An 18,709-nucleotide genomic window follows, 5' to 3' on the forward strand; every position below is an offset into this window, starting at 1 on the left:
TCCCCAGCACAGCCCTGCTCCCACCTGTGCAGTGGCAGGGCAGGGGCTTGGCAATGTCAGCTCCATTTCCCTCTGTCTCCTTGGGAAAACCAGTGGGATTTAGCTAAAATCAAAACATTTAGAAGCTGTTTGCTCAGCTGTTGCCTCCAGGGATTGTCTCTCCCTTGGTTTGGGGCTGGCACCCAGCAAAGGCTTTCACCATGCGCATGGGAACACAGCAGAGAATGTGTGAGAGCCACTGTCCAGCCTGACAGTACCAGGAGGCCCCAGCAGCCTCATGGCATGAGTGTGGTGCTATGGGGCGGTGATGCAGGGCTGTGTGGCAGCATCCATGCAACTTCCACCACTCTGCCACCTCAAGCATGCAAGGGTGACTTGCACTGGGCCAGGACATGACTGGGATGGCACCAGGGCCTTCACGTGGCTGCCAGAGATGACACAAGCACAGGGTTGAGTATGTCTCTGTTTAATTCCAGTGCCCATCCCCTGCCCCAGCCACTTGCCCTCCCCAGGCTGCCCTTTCCTTCCCAGTTGGCACCTGCCAGCGGCACCCCGGGGACACAGAGATCTCTTCGCCTCGGGGAGCCCCAAGAGCTCATTTCAGTGTCCCCTGGCACCGCTATGGCAGCACCACAATCTTCTTCTGCAGGGTCTGTGGGGGGAAGAGGATGCTCCTCATGAGGGTGTCCAGCTCCTCCAGCGCCAGCTGGGCGTGCAGCACGGTCGCTCTGTCGGGCTCGGCCCTCACCACATGCTTCAGCAGCCGGTAGAGATCCCGCAGCACGTCCCGCAGCACCTGGCCAGCACAGCCATCAGCAGCCACCGGGGGCACAAACCCCAAACACAACCTTTTGCTGTGCCCCAGCCCGGGCAGTGCTGCCCCTCCCACCAACGCTGCCAGGACATGGTGGCACCACCACCACCACTATGCCTGAGGTGCGAGCCGCAGCCCTTCTGTGACTCAGCTTCCGCAATGCCAGCGGCACACTGCAGGGGCTCCCTGGCTGGGGGGCACAAGGGGACATCGAGATCCCCACTGTGGGGAGTCCTGTGGACAACTGTCTGGAGAAAATGCCATGGGAGCTGAGTCCTGACACGCTCGTTGCTGAGAAATGGGGAGGGAGGCCACAGCCCATGGAAAAATTGGACATTTCCAAGTCAAATCAGTGGTGAACAACTCCCAGAGCTCCCAGAGCTGCCACTGCCCCACAGCACTGCCAAGCAACTCAGAGGGACACCCCCATGATGTCCCCTCTGCCCCAGGAAGGATCTGGCACTTGAAGGAAGCATAAGCTGGAGGTGCCACTCCCCTAGGACTTTCCTTGGAAGCTTTGAATCAGCCTCCCAGCCCCTGCAACGCCTGGCAATGCCCAGGAGTGTGGCAGAGGCTGCCCAGGCCCTGGTGACAGGCAGGGAGGTGACCCACCTCAGTGGCCTTGTTGCTGAGCCCCCGCAGCAGCACCACCACCACGTGCACAGCAGCTCTTCGTACCTCAGCCTCAGGGTCTGTTCTGGCTATGGCTGTCAGGCAGGAGGTGACCTGTGGGGACAAGGCAAAGAGGACCATTGGAAGGGGCAGGGAGACATGGAGAGACCTGACAGAGCAGCTGGTCAGGGTGGTGGGGACATCCCTGGGGGTGAGGAGAAATCTCTGTGCCCAATTTGGAGTAGCCATATGGTCTCCTGCCAGCACCCAGCCGGGGGGGGGGTGGCTTTCTGTGGGGTACGGGGCACCGAGCAGCCCCCATTTCTCGCTGGGGATGCCTCTAAAAGCTTTATAAGGAACTGGTAGAGTGGAAGGAACTTAATTAAAGCCCCGCCAGTGACAGCCAAGAGAATGAGCAGAGCTGGCGTGCTCCTGAAATAGCAGCGTGTGGTGTGCTGGCACCTCCCCAGGGACTGCTGGCACCCAGCGACGCTGTGAGCAGGGATGAGGGAGAAGCCTGAAAGCCACATCTCTGATGTCTTCCCCTCCTGCTCATGAGGCACCAGAAACTGCAGCTCTGTCTCTCAGGAGGGCACAGACCCTCCAACTTGAAGCTCCCCTCAACCCTTGGGGGAGGAGACTCCAAGAGCCAGGCTCAGCCCAGTGGCACCACAGGTCTGGTGGCTCTGGCACAGGAGAGATCTGCACCCAGCTGCCTCCTGATAACAGAATGATAAGGGGACCGCTAACGAGGGCTCATTAAGAGAAGGAAGTGCCTCTGGCAGGTCTTAAGTGTGCCCCCAGGTCTTCTCCTGCTATGGGTGGAGCCGGCACCACTGCTTTTCCCTGGGCAACTGCTTCCCTGTGCAGATCTCTTTAGCTGATTATGGAGCTTTTAGCCCTAAAAACCAGGGTTAGAACCTCCGGAGTGTTCAGATACAATGAGCTGTAGACTCTGACATCAGTGAATATTCTTCATGTCACAGAATGAGAACATCTCAGCTTGGAAGAGACCTCAAGGATCAATGGCCCAAGCTTCTTGTCCTTCATGGAACTCCCCAACTGTTGCCCCTCCCAGCAGCAAGCCCTGCCACCTGCTAATGAACCACCCTTGTTAACAAGCGCTGGCAGGGACCCGGGGATGGGGCTGGTACCTCCTGGACGATGGATCCCAGCTGAAAGCCGAGGTGCTGGCAGAGCTCGCCCAGGTTGGAGAGGCTGCTGGCCCGCAGCGCGCTGTCGGGATCGCGGGCACCCCGCAGGAAGGCCTGGATCAGCGGCTCCCGGTGCTGGAACACCATGTCCCCTGCAGGAGAGAGCCCAGCGGCGCATCACCGCCACGACAAACACGCAGCCCCTTCCTGGCACAGCCCTGGCTCTGCTGGAGGCAGATAGGTTGAGCCCCCTGCCCCAGCCCCAGCTAGACACAACATCTGGAGCACAGTTTGTTGGGGGCAGCTGTGAGCAAGGCACACGGGAGCCATGGTGATGCCAGGGATGGGGACATCATGGGACAGATCCCCTGCGTGCCTGCAACCCCCAAAAGCATGTCCTCCCCACAGCACAGAGCTTTGTCTGGGGTCATTGGGTGCATCCCACATCCCTCCCCCAGCTCCCGGGAGGCTGCTGGTGGGTCACCACAGACACAGGGCACAGAAACGACATGTGAAACCTAAAATCACACATAATTCAGCCTCCCTCCCCCCTCAGTTAACACCTGCAGGCGCCGGGAGGTGTGAGCCGCTAATTGGGGGTCTGCCTGTGATCAGCAAGTACAATGATCCAGCACAGGAGGTGCCCGAGGCTGGTGGCTACTCTCACGGCGTGGGCACAGCTCCAGTCACCTCACAGGGGCTGCCCCGGCCAAGGGGAGCACTGGAGGCAAGCAGGAAGCTCTGGTGGAAGCTCACTGGACACCAGCTGGGTGGTTTTCTGGCTGTTCCAAGTCCTCTAAACCCTTTGGATGGTTGTGCCCTGCAGCTGATGGAGGCAGTGGGATGTGCTGGGATGTGGGGACAGGAATAACTCCACACGGTAGGGCTTGGGGTGGTTGTTGCAAGGGACTGGGAACTTGTCAGCCCTGGCACCACTGGCATGCCAACACCAGCAGTGCACATCCAGCATGCAAGGAGGGGAAATACTATGTGTGATCCAGAGGGCCCTGGACAGGCTGAAGAAGTGAGACCATCATGAGGGTCAACAAGCCCAAGTGCAAGGTCTTGCAGCTGGGTCAGAGCAACCTCCACTTTCTGTATGGGCTAGGGATGAAGGGCTGGAGAGCAGCCCTGTGAAGAATTTGGTGGTGGTGGTGGGTGCAAAGCTGGACATGAACTGGCAATGTGTGCTCACAGCCCAGACCAAACCATGTCCTGGGCTGATCCCCAGCAGTGTGGGCAGCAGGGGCAGGGAGAGGATTCTGCCCCTCTCATCTGCTCTGCTGAGACCCCACCTGCAGTGCTGGGGCCAGCTCTGGAGTTCCAGCACAGGAGAAAAATGGACCTGTTAGAACAGGGCCAGAGGAAGCCACAGCAATGATCCGAGGCTGGAAGCCTGCTGCTCTAAGGCCAGGCAGAGAGAGGTGAGGTTTGTTCAACCTGGAGAAGGCTCCAGAGAGATATTCTTGTGACCTTTCAGTACTTAAAGCAGCTGATCAGAAAGCTGGGGACAGACTTTTGAGCAGGGCCTGTTGTGACAGGACACAATGTGAGTGGTATAAAGAGGGAGATTTAGACTGGATAGAAGGAAGACATTTTTGACACCAAGGGTAATGAGGTGCTGGCCTGAGGTTGCCCAGAGAGGTGGCTCTGAGCAACGTGCCCCAGTTGCAGCTGTCCCTGCTGTGACTGCAGGTGGTTGGACTGGATGAGATTAAAAGGCTCCTTCCCACCTAATTCAGCCTGTGCTTCTATGATTTTATGCATGGATAGTCAAGAGATGGCCTAACCAGGCCCCTGAGTCCTTTCCTAGGATGAGACCACTGTGGCTTCACTCTTCCTAGTCGTCCTTGTTACTAAAGGACTGTGTGCCTGGAGGAGCAGGAACAGCTCCTGCATGGCATTGGGTGGGAAAGCCCAGGGCAGTGCCATGGTGCCAGGGACAGTCACATTTGGTCAGGGACAGGGCCTGCTCCATGCCTGCACCCTGGTAGCTGGTATCACAGCTGGTGTCCAAGCATGACCCATCTCCTCCAAAGCCAGCAGCACAGAGGCCACAGAGAGCACAAAGCACTTCCCTTCCTGCAGCACCAAGGAATGTGCTCCCTGATGGAGAAGGGGAAAGATCTGCCCTGGTGCAGCCAGAGCAGCTTTAAGGCATCTGCAGCCAAAGCTCAGTAGGTCCATGCAAGGTCTCCATGAACCCTCGTGTAGTGCTGGAGGCAGAGGACTGGCACCGCACGCTTGGTATGGGGCTGTTGGCACAGTTACAGCCACGCTGCCCCCTGCCAGGTCCCCGCTGCAGTGGGGTGGCAGGCAGGGATAGGGACAGGGATGAGGACAGGGCAGGAGGCAGGGGGCAGAAGAGGCAGAGTGTGTCTGGCAGTGCTGGATGAATGCTTGCTCTCACATCCCCAAGCTTTGCAACAGAAACAACTTGATGTGATCTGCTCTATACACACGCAGGCGAGCCAGGACGCGCCGCAGCGCTGCCCGCGGCGGAGGCACCACCGGGAGCTGCGGGAGGGAAAGAGCAGAGCCGCAGTGCAGGCCGTGCCCACTGTGCCAGCCATGCTGCCAGCTGTGCTCTGGGCAGTTGCCAAGGGAAACCCAGCGCAGTGCAGTGCCAAACAAGGCTGGACACATGGACATCACACCCAGGGGCGTTAAGGAACTGAAGCTCTGTCACCATAAGGAGATGATACCAACCATTCCCTACCTGGCATCAGGGTATGGAATGGCATGACTGGCTCCAATGGGATGCCTGCAGCTGGCAGAACTCATGCTAGAGGACACTGCTGCAGTAGCTGTGCCCTGGAGAAGAGTTCTGGCACACGGCACAGTACTAGGGGAGCCCCAGCCCTGGCTCTGCCATGGTCAGTGGGGGAACAAAGCACCTGGCTGGTGACTGGGCACCCTCATCCCGAGGGAATGCCAGCTGCTGCCATGGAGAGCTCCAGCTCCATACTCCTACTGGCCAGGAATAAAACGAGGCGTCTTAGGACATGTCCCAACAGTGGCTGCTGGAAAGGCCTCATCCAGCATTTGCCCCTCAGCTCTGCATGTCCAGGCACTTCCCAGCACCTCCAGCTGAGGGAATGGTGGGCTGCTGGCAGCCTCCACCACCACGCTCCTGCTCCTGCCACGCTTCTCACCTTTGGACAACAAGCCCCCACTCTGGGCATTACCCCTTAGGCCTGGTGGCACAAGGGGCTTGGACAGCTGCTGCTGTGCTCCTGGACGTGGCTGTGGACTCACCCAGTGCCCGGGTGACACGCATCAGCACCTCGCCCAGCTTCATCCTGGTGATGGCAGCCGCAGTGTCCTCCGTGCCCTGTGCTGGGCACTTGTACTGTGCCAGCAGGGCAGGCAGGATTTGCTCTGGGTATTCACTAGAGAGCAGGGCAACACCTAGGGGAAGAGCCAGAGGAAAGCACAGGTGAGGCCAGGCATGAGGGTGGCACATATCAGTACCCTTGGCAGAGGAACCACTGGCAGCTGTGCCACCTGGGTACCTCAGGCATGGGACCTGCACCACCTTGGCGCCATGGCATATCCAGCAAACCCCCTGTGCAAAGCAACAGCATGACAGCAGCCCTGTGCTAGGTCTAGCTGGGTGCCAAGTTCAAAAGTAACTAATTTAGCAGCTGACAGCAGGTGCCCACTAACAAAGGGAACAAAGTTTTGACACTAAGGGTGATGACATTACCCCAGATTGCCCAGAGAGGTGAGAGATGTCCCACCCTAGAACCATTCCAGGTTAGATTGTTTTGGGCTCTAACCAACCTGCTGTAGTTGCAGATGTCCCTGCTTACTGCAGTGTGGGTGGCCTTGGAAAGTCCCTTCCCACCCAAACAGGTCTGTGACTGCCTGATTCTAGCTGCTGCTGGTTAGTGTTCAGTGACCCAGTGTCAGTGGCTGCTGAGCAGCTCGCCCCAGTGTGGCCCAGCATCAGGGGCAGCTGGGTACTGCAGAAGATGACATGTGAGTGCACTGTCTGGTCACTGCTTCCAGCTCTTGGCCTTCAGGAACATGTCCTTGCATGTTCTTGACTGCAATGGGGCTCCACAAAGCCCCTGGGTTTGCTGGGCCAAGGCTGGGAACCAGAGGAGTGTGCCCACATCTCCCTGAGGAGAGCCTGAGCATGGGACATGTGCCAGGCTGTGCCAGGGGTCTGCCTTGGTTCACCATGCTTGTAAGGTATGAGATGGTGGCAAGCACCAGGCAGGGCTCTGGCAGCAGCGGGTGCACCTCTGCTGGGAAAAGGCAGCTGCTCTCCAGGGAACAGGCGAGTGGCAGTGCCAAGTGCTGAGTCAATGGTGAGCCCCAGCTCCCCGTGCCCTCCAGGGGCAACCGCCTTCACCTTCAACCCCATTCCCCGGTTATCGGAGGGTGCCCAGCGTGGTTGCCCTCTGCAAGACTGGGCACATCTGGCGTGGCGACGACTTCGCCTTTGGCATCACCTCACTGAGCCTGGCTGTGCGATAACCGGCAGTGCCACCGCAGCCAGCCGCGGAGGGCAGCTCTCCCGGCACGCCGCGGGTGCCGCCGCAGCAGGAGCTGGGCGAGTCAGCAGCACAGGAACCGTCTCAGGGTTACTCACAGCCGCAGCCAGGCTGCGGAGCGCGGCGGCAGCTGCGCAGCTGCATTAATCACCCGGGACGGTTGGAGAGGTTCTTTCACCTGCCAGGCAAGGACCAACCTGTCCCGCTCAAGACCGTGCAGGCCAAGGGAAGCCTGGCGATAAGCTCCTGCTCCAGCTGCTGCGGAAGGTCACCAACCCACCGGCAAGTTCCCAGCGGTGCCGGAATCGCTCTGGGCCATGGGAACAGCACTTCCCTTCCACGTAACCCAGCGCACCGTGACCGCCACCCGGCTCTTGCGCAGGACACCATCAGCCCTGCCTCAGGATTCCCACGAGCAGCCTGCTGCTGCAAGGCTGTGCTGGAGCAACTGTGGACCTGAGGGTTTCCTGGGAAGTGCTTGGTGCCCCTGGCAACAGCCTGGCACAGAGAGGAGGGCGGCCACTGCCCTCCTGCCTGGGTGCGTGCTCACCACTGCTCTCCCTGCTCAGCTGGGGCAACGATTTGTGAGGCCATGAGATGCGATGGATTGTGGAACTGACTTGGAAAATGCTCCTGTGGTTCCTGGCATGGGTTGGTAGTTACCATGCTGGCCATGAGAACAGATGTGGCAGGGCCCCAAGAGAGCACCAGTGGGTCCCCACAGACCCAGTCCCAGACGAGCAAGCCAATATGTCAGCTGGGTGCAGGGCCAGGGGTGCGACTATGTTGTGCTGAAACTGCAGATGCAGGTTGGTTGCACAGGGCTGGCACAGGGATGCTGAGCAGCTGCTGGCTATCTCCTCACCAGGGTACTTCCACCTTAGGCTCCTGCTCCACCAAGGAGGTGATCATGGTGTGGGCAGACCAGCAGTTGAGGCAGACAGTAAATTAATTAATTACCCAGGCAAGCACAATAAAGCCCACTGGCTTTGGGAACATGACACAGAGCCTGCATATGGCTCCAGGCTTGACCAAATGGCACGAAAATGTGGTCCTGGAGGACAGGAGATGCTGAATCTGGCTTCAGCTCCATTGCTCTTTGCTTTCGCTCCCCCAGTACCAAACTTTCCTCAGGCCCAACACTCACCCGCCTGGGCACTGCTCACCTTGGATGGCTGAGAGGTAGACAAAGGCATCCTCATGCTGCAGGTTCTCCAGGAAGACCTGTGAGAATGGGAATGCTGTCAGCAGCAGCCTTGGGCAGGTGGCAGCCCTGGGCCCTCTCCCCTGATGCCATCAGCTAACAGTAACAGCAAGATCAGAGAGCTCTGGTAATGCAGACCCAAGCCCACTAGCATGCTTATCCCCAGTCCAGTGCTGTGGCACAGGATGGGAACCACAATGGGAGTGTGGTACCTGCAAGAGCTTCTCCTGAAGCCGAACAGCCTCTGGATCTCGCTGTGTGATCAGGCTGGTGAGATGGCGCAGGGCAGCTGCCCGGCTAGGGGGCTGCGGGTCATAGGCTGACACCAGGAGCTCCTGGAGCCCAACTGAGGCTGTGCTGCTGGCACACGGAGCTGGAGCAGAACCTGCAGCACCAGGCTCATGGCACACGCTCTGCCCTTGGCTCCTCCCCCTGCTAGCCGAGGGGCTGCTGTGGCTGCTCCGTGATGGTGCCTGGCCACTGCTTGGGTTTGGGGCTCCAGCAGGGCTCTGTGCTCCCGTCCCCGGCTTCTTCCCCAGCACACCGTCGGCAGCAGCGCCCACTGACCCCGGGGAGACGGCCCCGTGGGTGCAGATGGCAATGCGCAGGTCAGTAGCCAGCTCCTGGGTGAGGGGCTCAGGGTAGGTGCGGGAGAGCTCCTCCAGCCAGGGCAGCAGTTGCTTCAGCACGGCAAAGTCGCTGGATTGGAGCTGTGGGTGGAGAGAAAGAAGGGAGATCCTCGGTGTTCCCCAGGGTTAAGCACTGGGACCAGTTCAGTTTAACACTGTTACCAATGTCCCAGGCAAGAGGATTGAGGGCATCCTCAGTCAGTTTGCAGACAACACCAGTTTTAACTCATGCTGAGGCAGAACTTGTGTTCCAGTTTGTATTCATTGCCCATTGTCCTATCACTGGGCACCAGTGAGAAGAGACTGGCTGCACCTTCCTGACATCCACCATAAGGTACTTGTAAACTGATCAGGTCCTCTCTCGGCCTTCTCTTCTCCTGGCTAAACAGCCCCAGGTCTCTCAGCCTGTCCTCCTAAGAAAGATGTTCTATTCTCTTGATCATCCTTGTAGCCCTCTGTTGAACTGTCTTCAGTAGTACCCTGTCTCTCTTGAACTGGGAAGTCCAGAACTATGATCTGTTCCACTAGCATCATGAGGCTCGTCCAGTTCCCAAGCCACAGTGCCTGATGGGGAAAAAGCTCCTGCCCTAACCTGGGTTTAACTGCCACAGCAAAATCTAGGCCATAGGACCTGAAAAGTGATGTTTTAGAGGAGGTTTTGGGGAGCTATTGGATGATTTTGTGAAAACCCCTTGGCCACTGCAATTCAAACAGCCTCCAAAACCGTTCACATTCCACTTGCCCAGTTAAGTTGCTCCCATTAACACCGCAGTAGGAGCGGAAGCTCGCCTGGGATGGGGCCCATTAGGGCCACCAGACTCTGGTTCCAAGTTTTCTCCAACTAAACGTTGTGGGATTTTCCCCCCAATGTCAGGAATTTATCAATAGCACACAATAAATGATCTTGTCCCATCAACAGCTGGATTTTGCTTTGGGCAAGTCTGGGGATGAAGCAATCTCAGCAGCTCCATCATGTCAGCACAACCCAGAGGGATTGCATTGTGCCAACCAACATGTGCTCCCTTCCTGATGGCACCATGTAATGGGGCAACCCAGTGAGGGACCCTTTTTACAGAGGATTTGAAAGATTTGAAGGATTTTAAGGTACAGTCCACAGTGGGAAATTCATTTGATCTTTGAGGTCTCTTCCAGCCTTGGTGATTCTGTGATTGCACTCCAGAGATGGAGCCCATGGACATGTAGAGATGCTGAGAATGCAGAGCTGGTAACACAAGATGCTGCATATGACTGCCCTGCTCTGTCAGCGTCCTCCTGGAGGCATATTTGGGGTTGTAAAGTAATTAACTGAGCCCTCAGGGGTGTCCTGACAGGATTAAGCCCTTCAGCCAGCATCCCAGCACCACTGCAAGGAATAGATAAACAAATACACACATACACCTGCTGAGACTGAGCAGGGACTTCAACCCAGGGAGCACCCAGAGCCTGGCATGCTGGCTGTGGCACCCCTTGCACTGGTGTTCCCTCTCCCAGCACCCCCAGCCCACTGAGCACCCTGGCTTTGACCCCCTCACCTGGACAGCTCCGCCGAGCATGGCGGCCACAAGGCCCATGGCCATGGCCAGGGTCTGCGCCTCGGCCGCCGCGCCGGGGCCCTGTGCCGGCCTGACACAGGCTCGCTGCAGAGTGGCTGCCACAAACTCCTGCACCTGCAGAGGAGAGTGAGGGGACAGCAGTTGGCAGTGTGGGGTCCCAAGATGCAGCAGTAGCCTCCTGGGAACCTCAGCCTGCCCCTCAGGGTGTCTTCCTGGAGCTGCATCCCCTCCAGCTCTCGCTGTCCCTGCAGCTGTTTGAATTTTGCAAGCCCAAGCCATTCTCTGCCCAAATTTCACATGAACCCCTCATGTTCCCCTGTTGTGGTCACCACCCTGACCTTCCTTCTCAGGCTCAAATAAAATCATTTTGGTTGGAAGAGACCTTTAAGATCACGGAGTCCAACTGTTAACCCAGCACTGCCAGGCTGCCACTAAGGCCCAGGTCACCCAGGAAGTGTCCAAAGTCAGACTGGATGTGGCCTCGAGCAACCTGGTCTAGCAGAAAGTGTTCCTGCCCAGAGCTGGGAGATTAGAACTAGGTGATGTTTAAGGTCCCTTCCAACCCAAACCAGTCTGAGATTCTGTGACTCTAAACCATGCCCCCAGCACCACATCTCCACAGCTTTGAAACCCCTTCTAGGCTGGGGTCTCTACCACTGCCCTGAGCAGCCTAGGCTTGGCCTTGACAACACTCAAGGGGAAGAAATTGTTCCTTACATCCAACCTAAACCACCCTTGTTTCCTCTGGTCCTATTTTGCTTGTTTCTTGGGAGAAGAGACCAGCCCCCATGTGGTGGGTTGAAAATTCCTCCCCAACATTACATTTGCCAGACCAGCTCAGGTGGAAGCAAATGAAAGCTGCACTTACAAGCAAAACTACACTCTACAATGAAATGCATTGAGTCTGTACACATTTACAGGGATTTACAACTAATGAACAGCACGAGGACCCTTCTGCTGACAGCTTCTCCCTCCCTGCCCTTCCTTAGCCCCCTATACACAAAAGGGACAAGAGAAAGAGCAGAGAGGCATTTTGCTAGACTTAGCCAAAGCAATGCAGCCAAGGTCAAGCAGAAGCAAGTTAATCTCTCCCAGAACAAAGAAGTGAGAGAAGAGAGAAATTGTTTACATGACTAGCTTAAGTGCCTTATCTCTCCAATGGGATTGTTCAGAACTGTCACTCTTTTCCTTTTTACACCCAAGAGTGATTTATTTACATTTTACTACTTTCTGTTCAAGATCTGTGAAAAATCTTTAAAGGTGTAGCCTGAAACTACCACACCCCACCTGGCTCCAGCCTCCTTTCAGGGAGTTGGAGAGAGCCAGAAGGTCTCCCCTCTCAGCCTCCTTTTCTCCAGGCTGAACAACCCCAAGTTCCCTCAGCTGCTCCTCACAAAACCTGTGCTCTATACCCTTCACCATCTTTGTTACCCTTGTCTGGACACACTCCAGCACCTCAAAGTCATTCTTGGAGTGAGGGACCCAAAACTGAACCCAGGATTCGAGGTGTGGCTTCACCAGTGCCCTGTACAAGGGGGCAATCCCTGCCCTGATCCTGCTGGTCACACTACATCTGATCCAAGCCAGGATGCTGTTTGCCTTATTGGCCACCTGCCACACTGGCTCATATTCAGCCAGCTATTGACTCATCCCAGTTGCCTTCTCAGCTGTGCTGCTATCCTCCAGCTTGGGAGGGCCAGCCCTCCCCTGCCCCAGCCCCTTGCCCAAGACATGTCCCTCTCCTGCCTGTTTCCCCACACTATCAGACACCATGCAGCCACCCACATCTGGGCCATTTGCCAAGTGTGTCATCGATTTTGCAATTTCCTCACAATACTTCCCCCCTCCCCCTCCCCCCTCCAATCCCATCCTGATTCCACTGTCTGGAATTGGCCTTCTCCATACTTGGCACCAACATCTTTGATTCCACAGGTTTCCAGTGCTTCTGGAAACCAGTGAGGTTATTTTCACCACACCTTTGCCAGCTGCATTGCCACCAAAAAACTTGGGGTAAGCTTGGTGGCTGTGGTGGCACCTGGCTGTGTTAGGAAGGGGCTGGATCAAGGTCATTCCCAGTAACAGGCATGTTGCAAAAGAGGAGGAACTACTTTGTAAAGCAAAGTAGAAGAGTAACAAGGTACCATTACCCCAAAACCCACATTTCCAGCCTCCAGGACATGGACACTGGGTGCAGGCAATTAATTTCCTTATCAAGAGGAGAGATGATTGCTGCCTAGCTGCTGGCTTCGTTAAGCACATCCCTGTGGCAGTGAAGAGGGAGAGGATGGCTGGGAGAGGCTGGGGAAGAGGCTTTGGTACCTTCTAGGCTGAGTAGTCCAGAAATGGAATGCCACTGAGCACAAGAAGAAAGTCAAGAGTCAGAACATCTGCTCTCACAAAACACAGATCTGAATGGGTTGAAATGATACTTAATGAAAAAAAGAAGAAAAAAATGAACATAATGGATAAATAATTTATCAGGAGATAACTACTGAGAAAAAACAGTTTAAAGAACTGTAATTTAGAAGGAAGAAATCCCTCAGCTTCACCTGGAAGGGAGAAAAAAAAACCTGAACAATAAAACCCTGGAGCATGTTTGAGTCTCAGGAGGAAGCAGAGCGACCTTGGTGTGTTGAGGAAGTCGACTCAGTCTCATGGAACTCAATTGTGAGGGGAGGGAAATGTAAATAAAATGAACTGTGCACCTGAGGGGCCCACAGCTGCTGCTGCTCCTGAGGTCTGGTTTTAGAGAGGTGGATTCTGCTTGTTCCGGTCCCACTAAGCACAAAGCCCCAGCAGTGGAGTGCCCAGAGCAAGAACAAATGCCCTGGAGGAACCGGCGCTGCAGAACCTGCTTTGAAACAGCTCTGCCACTGCCTGTCCCAGCAGAGGAGCCCTCCCTGAAACACAACCCCGGGTGGGAGCATAATGGGGCTTTTTGTCTGCAGGTCTGGCTGGGGGGGGTGCCTCTTACTTAAATGAGACTCATGGCTGGATCCAGAAACCTGGCAAAATCCTTCCCCATTTCCCACCCTGACTTTCTGAGCCGATCCCATGCGGGTGGGTGTGATGGAGAAGCAGGTGAGGACAAAGCAGCGCTGGCTGCATCCCCTGGGTCACTGCTGTGCACACACAAAGACTCCTTTGTCCCAGAGACACCCAACCTGTGCTTGCTCTGACCCCCCCACACTCCAACCGGTCACGGTTAACGGGCATAACCAGGTCACCCAGTGAAAAGCCACCAGGATGAGGAAGCTCAAACACACCGATCAGCTGCGGAGTACCGTCCTGCCCTCTGCACCCAGCAGCCTTCCCGACCCAGCCTGGTGCAGGGCAAGAGCAAACAGGCTCAAGTTGCCCCAGGGAAGGTTTAGGTTGGAGATGAGGAACACAATTTCTTCCCCAAAAGGGTTGTCAAGGCCTGGCCCAGGCTGCCCAGGGCAGTGGTGGAGTCCCCATCCCTGAAGGGGTTTCAAAGCCATGGAGATGTGGTGCACTTGGTTTAGTGGTGACCTGGCAGTGCTGGGTTAATGGTTGGACTCAGGTCATCTCAAAGGTCTTTTCCAAACACAACCATTCCATGATTCTATGATTCTCTTCTCAGAGTGCAGTGACCCTGAGCTTGGCCTGCCCTACACCGCAGCCACCAACCTGCCAGGGCTCTGCAGGGACCCACCTGAGTAATGTCTGTGAACACGGTGTCCGAGACGTTCTCACACAGTGTGGCCACGAGCTGCAGGACCAACAGCTTCCTCCTCTGCCCAGCATGGTACTGCTCTAGCTCCAGGAGACTCCTTCCAGGCATCATGGTTGAGTTTGATGCCTCCTCGTCCTCTGCAGCTACACGAGTCAGCTCCTGATGGAAAGGACATAGAGCACACAGAAATGCAATGGCTGAATGGAGGCAAACCTGTGCCAGGAACACTGTGGTCACCACTCAGGTCCTGTGCCCTGCAGGTCCATGTTACCCAGACCTAGTGTTCCTGGTTACCTCCCCTTTTCCAGCCTTGTTCCCTTCCACACACATCTCTGTCACCAGGCCAAACCCTCATCTCTGTGGATATCACCCAAAGCACCACCAAGAACCCCTAGGGCAAACCATCCCTGGGCCATGAAGCTTTGCTGGAGCTGTTTTCAGCCTTGCTCCTGGCAGTGGCTGCTCACAAAGGCACCCAGACACCCTATCCTCTGGGGGTGGGGACCTTCCATTTGGAATATCATGAAGGTCTCCAAGAGCCATCCAAGGATCCTGGGTGTCCCATTTGTGACACAGCAGTGTCCCTGCAGCCAGAACACTGCAAACTCAGTGTGACTACAGATGGGGACCCCACTAGCCTCCAGGGGCACAGAAAGTTCAGCACAGGTGAGGCCAGGAGGGAAGTGGAGGGGCTTTAGGTGGGATCAAAGGGAGCAGGTGCTGGAGCCAAAGAAGCCACGGGGATTATTCAGAGCCTTGAACACACCATTAATGTCCAGGCACACTCCTGTGTTACAAAAAGCCCAAGGGGAGTGAGAGTTAACCCCTTCAGGGACCAGGGCTGCCTCTCTCTCCTGCCAGGTCCCTGTGTGGTGTATCCCAAGGCATGTAAGTGGACATGATTGCTTTTGCTGTTGGCCACAGAGACACTTGGGCCAGAGAACCATCCCTGCAGATGTACCCCAGCTAGGGACACGCCTGCCCTTACCTTCAGGCAGCGGATGAAGAAGTCCCCAGCCAGACCACTCTTCTGGCAGTGAGACAAGAGCTCCACCAAGCTCTCCACACGGCTCTGCTCTGCAGAAACCTTCTGGTAGAGAGCTTCATCTTCATCACTGAAAGAGGTGTCCAGAGACATGAATGTACTCAGACCCCTGCCAAGGGCTGCCTTCAACTACTCCAGGGTGAGGTGGAATCCCATTGCAGCTTTCTCATGGAAACCTTCTCCAGCCTGGAGGAAGCTGAGCCCAACTATTGCTCAGTTCTTTACTCTACATGATTAGGCACTCTGTATTCATTAACCTGCATTCATTAACAAAAACACTAACAGGAGCTCTGAGCAGGGCCAACCAGCCTGTAATGAATGGGATTAGCGTTAGCTAATTCAGGCAGCAGTCACAGCCAAAAAGTAGGAGAGACATGGGCAGAGCCATATAATCATCTAATGTTTTGGGTCAGAAAGGACCTTTAAAGGTCATCTAGTCCAACCCCCATGCCCATTCACGGAGCATTTTCAAAGCACAGTCAGTTTAACCAGTGCAGACCCCGGGGCAGACTAATTCAGGTCAGGAATAGACTGGAATGACCCCAAACCAGGTGTATTCCCACAGGGTTTTGTTAGGGGAGCACAGGGACACTCCTGGGCAGGAGCCCTGTGCTCTGCTCGACAGCATGGGCCTGGGCTCATCCCTGCCAGCTAACAGCCACCCTCTCTCTACACCAAATGTCACACTGTCCAGCAGTCCCAGTTTGCCTGGCTGGAGTCTAATAGCTGCATTTTACTTCCCACATGGCCATGCTCTGCCTTTGCTTGTAGAGACCATCTGTAAGAGCAGGAGGGGACTTGAGTCACTGTCTCAGCCACGTTGGCATCACTAGAGCCCTTGCTGCGATGTGCCACCTGTGCCCAAGGGATTCCACTTGCTCCGGTCATGATTTGCCACAAGAGAGACTGGGGCCGGACGTGGAATCTAAATGTCCCATTCCCAGACACACAGCAGACAGGGCTTGGACTCAGGAAAAGGACAGGGACCCATTGGAATGGGTCCAGAAGAGAACACAGCAATGATCCAAATGTTGGGAGCCCTCTGCTGTGAAGCCAGGCTGAGAGAATTGGAGAAGAGAAAGCTCCAGGGGGACCTCCTTGTGGCCTTTCAGAAAGATGGAGACAGACTTCTTAGCAGGGCCTGATGCGATGGGTTTAAACTAAAAGAGGGAGATTTAGATGGGACAGAAGGAAGAAATTTTTGCCACCAAGGGTAGTGAGACCCTGGCCCAGGTTGCCCAGAGAGGTTGGAGATGCTCCATCCCTGGAACTATTCCAGGTCAGGTTGATCATGGCTCTGAGCAACCTGCTCTAGATGCAGACGTCCCTGTGGACTAGAATGACCTTAGAAGGCGTCTTCCAGGAAACTCAGAAGCTGTCTGGAAGCATCAACCACCTTGGCACAGCCAGCCAGCTGCTGAGGTGGTTGGTGAGACCAAACTATAGTGGGATGGCACCAGCAGTCCCATGCTCAACCAGGCTCCCCCTGCCAGGCATGCCATGAGAAGCCCTGTGTGCCAAGTGATGCCTGGGGACTGCCCTGGTAGTGCTTACCTGATGGTCTCCTCCACCGTGACAGTGGCACCACCCTCGCTGCCCACGCAGAGCCTGCACCGTGGGTGAAGCATGTGGGTGCTGCTGTTCAGCCCTGCAAAGCCTTCCAGCACAGCCAGCGAGACCTCTCGCTCCGACTTCTCCAAGAACCACAGCAGGATATCCTGGCACGGGGAGCTGGCAGGGAGAGAGAATCACAGAATGGTTGGGATGGGAAAAGATCTTTCAGAACCTCAAATCCAGGGATGGGGACTCCACCACCGCTCTGGGCACTCTGGGCCAGGCTTTGACAACCCTCAAGGGGAAGGAATCACTCCTCATGTTCAGACTAAGCCTCCCCTGGTGCAACTTGAGGCCATTTCCTCTTGTCCTGTTGTTCCTTGGGGGAACAGACCAACCCCCAGCTGGCTCCAACCTCCTTTCAGGGAGTTGTAGAGAGCCAGAAGGTCTCCCTGGAGCCTTCTCATCTCCAAACTGAAGAATTCCAACTCTCACAGCAGAGGGATTCCAAGAAACCCATGTGTTCCCTCCCTGCACAGCAGCGCTGCTACAGGACCAGCAACCTGTCTCAGGGAGGGAAAAAAGGGGCAAGAGGAGAAAAAGGGCTGAAGGGATGCTGTGGCCGACAGCTCTGGCAGTTGAAGGCATCTGTGCCTGTTTCTAAGCGGCTGGGCAGCACATCTTGTCCTCCTGGCATTCCCAGATGGGAGGATTTGGGTCCTCCAGGATCTCAGCCCAGCGAGGAAGGGAGCACTGTCTGCACAGCGTGTCTGTACAGGGACAGCCACCTCCCCGCAGCCGCAGCACGCCGTGCCAACGTGACAGAGCGGAGCTGCCAGCAGCGCCGGGGGACGAGGAGGAAGGAGCCGGGCACAGCGCAGGGTGGCGTGGGAAGCCCTGCCAAGGGAAGGTGCAGGTTAAGGTGGAGCAGCAGCAGCAGCTGTGCCGTGCCAGGGCTCTGGAAACCCGAACGCTTCCAGGCAGCTGTGGTTTTAGCTACCCCTGCCAAATTCCTCTGCAAAGAGAGAGGCGAGCAGCGACTGCGCTCACCCAGCAGCAGCGTTAACTTGGCTTGCTCTACAAACCTGCCCCAGCCCTCGCTGCTCTTTGAAGTGATTAACGACGTCTTTAATAATAGCAGAGGCTGCGTCTGCACAGACCTTGCAGGGAAAGTCTCCGGCACGCACATGCCAGGATCACCACAGCAAAGTGTAAACCCACTAGGAGGGTATTTACAAGGCTGGCTCACAATCAGGGCAGCCCAGGGAAAGCCTGGGAGGAGAGAGGAGAGAGCACAGCCAGCACCTGGTCACCAGCAGCCCTGCTGTTAGGTCGGGCATTAGGAAAAGCGTCTCTGCTGAAGGAGTGGTCAGGCACTGGAGCAAGCTGCCCAGGGAGGGGGCCATCCCTGAAGGGGTTCAGAAAATGTGTGGGCACGGTGCTTGGGGACATGGTTTAGTGGGCATGGTAGCGTTGGGCTGGTGGTTCAATTTGATGACCTTAAGAGGTCTTTTTCACCTGAGTGATTCTATGACACATGTGGTGCTTTACCACCAGGTATCAGTTGTAGGGTAGCTGGGCAAACACAGGGGACAGGTCCTGCTCCTATGGGAAGTGATTCTGAGTAGAAGAACAACAATAATCTTGTATTTCCAAGAGTCAGCCTCACCCAATCTTTATCCTGTTTCTGGATTGCTCATACACCCAGTGAGGTCCCAACATCACCATCTCTAGCCACAAACAATTCCAGTCCTATCCCCATCCACAAACAACCCCAATCCATGCACCTAGGCGGACACTGAGGCTTCACCTGTGTTCCCAAGACTCCCCTAGGACACACTTGCCCTGACACCCAACATTGTGGCTTCAGGGAAGCTGAAGAATTGCTTCCTCAGGCACAGCAAGCCCATGCCCCATGCCAACGCCTGCAGTCACTGCCTGC

General features: G+C 56.0%; 1 protein-coding gene across 1 annotated transcript in view; it reads right to left on the reverse strand.

Moving 5' to 3' along the window:
- Window positions 1-463: 463 nt before the first annotated feature.
- TANGO6 (transport and golgi organization 6 homolog) overlaps window positions 464-18,709 on the reverse strand; it is a 29,217-nt gene continuing 10,971 nt past the window's right edge. The window contains exons 8-17 of the mRNA XM_068150716.1: window positions 16,768-16,944; window positions 15,157-15,283; window positions 14,148-14,327; window positions 10,451-10,585; window positions 8,502-8,999; window positions 8,252-8,309; window positions 5,839-5,991; window positions 2,581-2,732; window positions 1,427-1,540; window positions 464-796 (exon numbers count right to left, since the gene is read on the reverse strand). Coding sequence (XP_068006817.1) covers window positions 620-796; window positions 1,427-1,540; window positions 2,581-2,732; window positions 5,839-5,991; window positions 8,252-8,309; window positions 8,502-8,999; window positions 10,451-10,585; window positions 14,148-14,327; window positions 15,157-15,283; window positions 16,768-16,944 — 1,771 coding nt within the window. The 3' untranslated portion in view covers window positions 464-619. The remainder of the gene's footprint in view (window positions 797-1,426; window positions 1,541-2,580; window positions 2,733-5,838; window positions 5,992-8,251; window positions 8,310-8,501; window positions 9,000-10,450; window positions 10,586-14,147; window positions 14,328-15,156; window positions 15,284-16,767; window positions 16,945-18,709) is intronic.

Source organism: Melanerpes formicivorus, unplaced genomic scaffold (assembly GCF_026170545.1).
Source record: "Melanerpes formicivorus ecotype bairdi unplaced genomic scaffold, bMelFor1.0.p_v2 SCAF_20, whole genome shotgun sequence".
NCBI classification, from domain to species: domain Eukaryota; kingdom Metazoa; phylum Chordata; class Aves; order Piciformes; family Picidae; genus Melanerpes; species Melanerpes formicivorus.